This window comes from Hevea brasiliensis, chromosome 12 (genome assembly GCF_030052815.1).
Source record: "Hevea brasiliensis isolate MT/VB/25A 57/8 chromosome 12, ASM3005281v1, whole genome shotgun sequence".
Lineage (NCBI taxonomy): Eukaryota > Viridiplantae > Streptophyta > Magnoliopsida > Malpighiales > Euphorbiaceae > Hevea > Hevea brasiliensis.
In genome coordinates, this window is record NC_079504.1 from 241,493 (window position 1) to 248,005 (window position 6,513).

General features: G+C 38.3%; 1 protein-coding gene across 2 annotated transcripts; it reads right to left on the minus strand.

Moving 5' to 3' along the window:
- Nucleotides 1-591: 591 nt before the first annotated feature.
- LOC110654393 (protein NLP5) lies at nt 592-5,940 on the minus strand. Of its 2 annotated transcripts, XM_058130752.1 has the most exons (5): nt 4,715-5,940; nt 3,539-3,586; nt 2,475-3,441; nt 1,813-1,993; nt 592-1,779 (listed from the first exon to the last, which is right to left on the minus strand). In XM_058130752.1, exons 1-5 carry the CDS (start codon nt 5,612-5,614, stop codon nt 1,104-1,106), a joined length of 2,772 nt encoding a protein of 923 aa, XP_057986735.1. In that variant the 5' UTR covers nt 5,615-5,940; the 3' UTR covers nt 592-1,103. The 2 variants fall into 2 exon arrangements, with proteins under 2 accessions (XP_057986735.1, XP_021666052.2); XM_021810360.2 differs by having other exon boundaries at nt 592-1,993.
- Nucleotides 5,941-6,513: the final 573 nt, after the last annotated feature.

Genomic DNA, 6,513 nt, shown 5'->3' on the forward strand with positions numbered 1-6,513 from the left:
TAAGTAAAATCTTTGACCCAATTCTAATTATTTCTATTTTTTAAATTGGAATAAGAGGTTTCACTCGAATTGGACCCTGGCCAGGTCTACGGGAGTGGCTACTAGATATGAGGACTTGGTCATCCAAGGCGCCGCAAGAGCAAGCACACGGACTGCTGCTACCAACATAGAATACAACAGATATGGCACCAACTTTTGGCACCTCAATTGCTTCTATTATATTACATTTCAAGTTCGAAGTGCAAACCAAAACACAAAAAAGGAAATTGTTGTTGGAGACTTTTCCTTGGAAACAAAACATAGCACCACAAACCTTGTGTTCTTCTAACCAGCCAAATCATAGAATTTTTTTTGATGGGAAAGGGTCCTTGTTACAACGGATAAAGGGAACATAGCAAGGGGAGAACCTTGTAAACAAATGGTCAGCCAGATGCAAATCCACCTCCATTACAAAAACATAATGGAAGCAAATAAGATTTGCAAAACCAAGTAGAGCCAGAGCACTCCTGCTCTCTATGATTTTTAGTTCTAATGACACAACAGAGAGCAAAACCACAAAGAAACGGAAGAAAAATCATGGAGAAACAAGAATGAAAATTAAAGAAGAGCCAAAGAAGGAACTTACTTTTATCAAGATACACCACATTCGTGATCCAAAAAATTTTACCTCCATTTCAGTTTGATTAGGACATTTTACACCTGAAATAGAGGTTATTCCACTCCCCCATCCAATGTACAGGCACAATCCCCCACATAATACAACAACAACTAAGTTTCAATTCCAAACTAGTTTGAATAAGCTTGTATGGACTCTTTTTCTTTATTAACTTTGTTAGGCACTCACATAACAGAAGCAAAATCGTCAACTTCTGTCAAGCTCCAAACTTCCTACTATTTTTAGCTTGTCGTTTTGCAATCCAATAATCACGATTGCGAGTATCAAGATTGCTGTTGGGATTCTTTGTTCATGGTTCAGCAGTCCGCCCCAAGGCTTTAACATTTCAACATTGACACAATCGACTTCATGGAGGACATCATCAACTCCAGAAGTACGAACATGCTTCCAAGTTCCAACTTCATTGACACAAAGCATTTCACTAATATCATGAAAGGTCACGGCTTTTCATAGACCTGTCCAAAAGACAAGGAGAAATTTGGAGCAAGAGTTTAATTGTGTGGCTTTGAGATGATTGGCATATGTCAATACACTCCTTCAAATCATCATCACATGTTAATAAGACCCAATCAGAGTCATCATCCAAGTACTTCAGATCATATTTATGTATGTCATCTATATTAAATCGTCTTGCAATTTCTTGCAATAGATCTTTAAGTTCCCAATTGTTTGGCATGCGAAACCTGATTTTCTCATTTCCACATGTGACTTTCACTCTCTGAGCATCGATCTCTTGAGATATCCTGTTGCTCTTTTTAGCTAATGGCGGAAGCTTTCCCAAATCAGGCTGTTCACAAAGAGATTTATGGCTTTGAGATCTTGGCAGCAGGTTTTGTTCTGCTTGAATAGAGGCATGCAGCTCTGCATCACTTCTGACCCTCTTTAACACACAATTACCTGAGTTTTCTCCAAGCATAGGATCTCTGCTGGTGGGAATGGTGAATGCAGATGCGTGTTGCTGTGTCCCACTAGAAAAACAATGGCTTGAACTGGAACTCTGACTGCATGAGGAAGAGGGTGATTTCGGTGCAGTCACCTGGGAGCGGAAAATACCTCCCTCAGGCTGTATGCTTGATGACTCTGGATGATCAAGCTGCTTTGAGGTTGAAAATGGATTGCTTCTTGATAAATTTGAGGAGGCCAGCTCAGGAAATTTTGTATAAAAGGAATCAATCTGAAAAGCACCAGAGGCACCTTGGACTGAGTCAATCACAACCTGGAGTTTCTTTAAGGAGTGGCCAACCTTCTTGATTTTCCGAGAAGGCCATCGTTTTATTCCATGTTGCCTACATATTCTTTTCAAGGTTGTGGTGCACACTGAAATTGAAGGAGGACAAGAACAAAAAAGTTGTTTAAAGTTAAAAACGAACATGACAAAAATTGCAGACTCAAACAGATTCAGTAGCTTTATTAAACTTAATGAAAAGCTTATTTTAGAGAAAGCCTAACCCTTTGACATTTTTGCATAAAATGACTGCTCCCAGGGCATATGCTTTTGGTTGCATGCCTATGATATTTGCCACTACAGATAAAAAAAGCCCCTTAATATTCTATACTATTATTTACAGACAACTTGTTCCCAATTGTTATACGCATGATTCAGCTAATGAAGTATACTTTGCAGCAGAATTACAAAAATTGCATAGGCAGTGTGTATAATTTTCTGTTAAGTTGTTCAAATGAATGCATTACCTCTATTTGAAGCATCTAAAATAAAAAGGAATATTTGCATATTTTCATCCCCCAAATGCCAAGCAATTAGTAAATTACAAGTAAACTCTATACCAATGATGCTTACCACCAATGCTTTTTGCAGCATCTTTTAAGCTTCCAGCAAAATATTGCTGAAGAACTTGCAAGGTGATTGCTTTCTCTGCCCTGGTTCGTCTTTTCTCTCTTGTTCTACCTACACAGACACTTGAAAAGCTACCTTCAGCAACTGCAGAATCACCACCACATTCAACACTCACCTTTAGACTATAATCTTCTTGATTTTGCCTGCGGCCCACAGAATTTTTATGTATTAATACCTTTTGCTTCTCTTCTTGACATGATGAGACAACACTTCCACTTTGTTGGATCCCTGTGAAACGGTCACTCCAGGACAAATGATCTCCACCATAGCTTTCAGAGTTGGGCTGTGTCACCCTTAACATCTCTTCTCTGGGAGGTGTACCATATGAAGGGGCTAAAACTTCACTAATTGGCAAGTCAGTTTCCTCTAGCTCCTTGTCTGCTATTACCCGTAAGGACCGGCAGACCTGTTGTATAATGATGGACAATGAAGTAAGCATTTTCTTCTGTTTTTCAGGATCTGTGCAATCCGCAGGCAAAAAGAACTCCAGCACAAAGTCAGCTGTACCAGTGTGCACACTTCTTAGGCGAATTGCAACAGCAGCATGCAACCCAAACATCCTTGCATGGTGAGAAAGAGGATACTCAGTTTTGCCATATGAAGTTATGTCACTTGTGAAGCAAGGTTGGTTAGTCAAAAAGGCTTCCCCAGCAACTCCTTGACCTTTTAACAAGTGATGCTCAGAGCAAGCCTCATGAAAAGCCTGGACACCAGTGTCATGTACATAGCAAGCAAGATCCACAGTGGAAACACAATGATGGTAGTTTTCAGCAGAATGTCGGCACCCTGCCTTGCCTTGCTGGATGCATGGGACCCAAGTTTGAGCTAACGGCAATTTATGTGTCTCACAAGCAGATCTCAGAACCTCGTGAATCTCAGGTAACACAGCTTGGTAGGACATATCACATGCCTGATGGGGAAAAAAGGGGGAAAATCCATCCATGAATTAGAAAAATAAAATTATTAGTTTAGAGACTAATTTTATTTTGCTACTTTTCTTCAATTACCTTTACATGCTGCAAGCTTGGAACTTCAGAACTCTGAAGATCTACTGCCTGCAAGTAAAAAAGAGTTTCTCCTGTCAAAAACTCAAGTTTAAATGAATCGTTATTGTATCTCAACTTCGAACTACGTCCAAATTGGTTTGGACAAGAAGCTCAGATCCTTCACCTATCTAAAATGAAGCCTATATCCAATTATAATTGTTAAACTTTGGATGGCAAAAAGCATCCTCTTAATTTTGGGACAAATATTAATAAAAAAAAAAAAAAAGAGAAGATACAGATATATTAAACAAGGGGTAGCCAAAATTTATTTTTCTTGAAAATTAAAGAAAATTCACTTAGAGAACTGAATAGATGCCAAACCAATTATAATTATTAAACATTGTATGACAAAAAGCATCTTCTTGATTTGAAAAAAATAAAAATAAATAAAAATCAAGGGAAGATATAAATATATTAAACAAGGGGCAGCCTTTTTTTTTTTTGAAAATTAAAGAAAATTGTCCTGTCCCTCACAAATGAAAATGCCAGATAACAACTGATGCCTGAAAATTGTCCAAAATCAAGTAACCTTGATTAGAAGTCAAACCCAACCTTATTAGGAAACATAAGTTTTCATGGAAAATAGCCATAGAGAAATCTAATCTTAGCTCTCCTGGTCCCAACATAAGTTTCCACATTTTTCCCCCTTCTTTTAGAAAGGAGTGGGAGTTTTTGGTTGAAAAAGGCAGAGGGCTACCTACATTTTTTAACCCAGGCTTTAAAACCCCAAAAAAAAAAAATCTAACCTCCACCTGCAATTAAGCATATATCTTGAAAAGCACCATTTTACATTTCAGGTACTCCAAAACAAAATGCTGAGACCATAAAAAAGGTGCGCAACTTGGTTCCCTTATATCTCAATTATGTGCTTATGTGCGTACATGCATGTCTCGTGGAAGTTACACTAGCTAATTTCATATATGAGTCAACACAATGAAGAATATATGAACAAATACATCACATATTCAAGCTTGGAGAGCGACTGACGCTATGTGAAGAATTCCACTAATCAGGCCAGCTTCATGGTGGCATTAGTTTAGTCTGTTAAAAAGGGAAGTTAACTTTCAAGGCTGGGACACCTTCAGTCATTACACTGAGATGAAGGGAGAGAATCATTTCTAAAACAAGAAAACAAACCTTAAGTGCCTTGCAAATGCTTTCAAGCTCAGGATGGTACTTGATCTTTTGTTTAGTCATTACCACTTCAATAACCCCCAAGCAAGTCCTGCTGCCTTGTTCAAAAACAGGAAGGGCCAGAGTTCCACGTACATCATACAGTTGAGCATGATCTACCCGTGGATATTCATCACTTCTAAAGAATCGAACATCAGGTGTCCACTCAGGAACCTTGCCTAAGAAAACCCGACCAGGAAGCCCCACCATGTCCTTGGAATCCTCCTCAGCTGAAAATTGATAGTTAACGGATATGTCTCTGTAATTTGCCAACCTTTGACAGTTGGGAACAAGGGCAAAACGTTGGTCATGAGTTGTTAGAACACGCCTACCTCCTCTGTCTACAGGGACCCATATTTGTATAAGGATATCTTTATCTTTTGTGAAATCTTTAATATATCCAAGTGCTCTAATTAATCTATCCCTGACAGAATTGGGGCCTGGACTTGTTCTTGGTCCAATCCACCAACTTTTGCTTACTTCAGAACCTTCATTTCTATTATTTTCCAATCTGTTGGCACTACGTAAGTCCTGGCCATGAGCCTGAACATTAAACAGACTTCTGCCACGGGCTTCATTTGAGGATGAATTAGTGGGCAACAATGATGTATGTTCATCATCTTGATTGCTTCTCTGGGATGTAGAGGAAGCCAAATCAACATTACTGATCTCTGAAGTAGACCATAGAAACGAAGCATCAACAAGGGCAGCAGAACTAGAGGGGCTAGTATTGAAGAACTCAGACCCGTCAATTGTTTCCAGCCAGCATCCTTCTAACAATAATTTATCCATGTATTCAATGTCCATAGCTGAATCAGCATAAGCACCCAGCATAGGCCCTGGAGATAAATTGCGGTCTTCCATGATGATCTATCCTCAAAATCTCACTTAAAAGTCCCTATTCTGCTGTGTTGTTCAATGCTATACTATGCAAAAGATGATCTAATTCCACCTAAAGTTCTCAAAACAATAACCTCATTTCAGATATTCAGTCTTCAAATATAATCTGTCCAAATTATTGAAACACCCCCGATACAGTCAACAAGAACATCAAACCAGATAAGTACAATAAATTCCAAAGAGCATTTGAGGTAGGGGAAAAAATAATTTCTTTTCCAGTTGAACGGGAGGGCGGTTGATGAATAGGATGTTTCAGTGGATGAACGCCTGACACAGATTAAATGAGGTTACATCAATGAATATTATTTGAAGATTAGGTTCCTTTTTACACATTCCTCAGAAGAAAAGGTAGTAAAAATCAACAAGATAACCAGGCAGCAACCACTAAAGTGAATCAAAGAATAAAAACCCAATTTGAAAACCAGCATATCCATCCATCAAAGTAGCATAATATTTATCCATCATTAGACTCGAGAAAAAGAGAACAAAAGCAGAGTAGAAATAGACACTCACTTTCCACCTAGTCTTACAAGGTGTACTGGAAACACTTTTGCTTACTTTTGATTCAACGATTCCAATTTTACCAAGAAAGAAAAAAAAAAAAACCAATTGTCACCAATACAAAATATAATTTTCATTAAGGAAAAACATCGCAATTTCAGAATCTGAAAGCAATCCCATTCATAACCCAAAAACAAAAATCAAATCAAAGCAGAAAAGAAAGAGCGAATAACTATACCAAACTGTGCAAAGATATCTTCTATCATTGTAGTCTTCTTGGTGGAGCAGAACCCAAAACCGAAAAATATACTGTCCAAACGTCTGTGGCCTGGAACATGAGCAACGAACAAAGTAAAGGCTGA

Bases quoted from the DNA above. Each gene is read 5' to 3' on its own strand.
- LOC110654393 (XM_021810360.2), bottom strand. From the start codon at position 5,614: ATGGAAGACCGCAATTTATCTCCAGGGCCTATGCTGGGTGCTTATGCT. The intron at 3,587-4,714 runs GTTTGTTTTCTT...TTTTACTTGCAG, and splicing joins GCATTTGCAAGGCACTTAAG to GCAGTAGATCTTCAGAGTTC. The intron at 1,994-2,474 runs GTAAGCATCATT...CTTCAATTTCAG, and splicing joins TGCTGCAAAAAGCATTGGTG to TGTGCACCACAACCTTGAAA.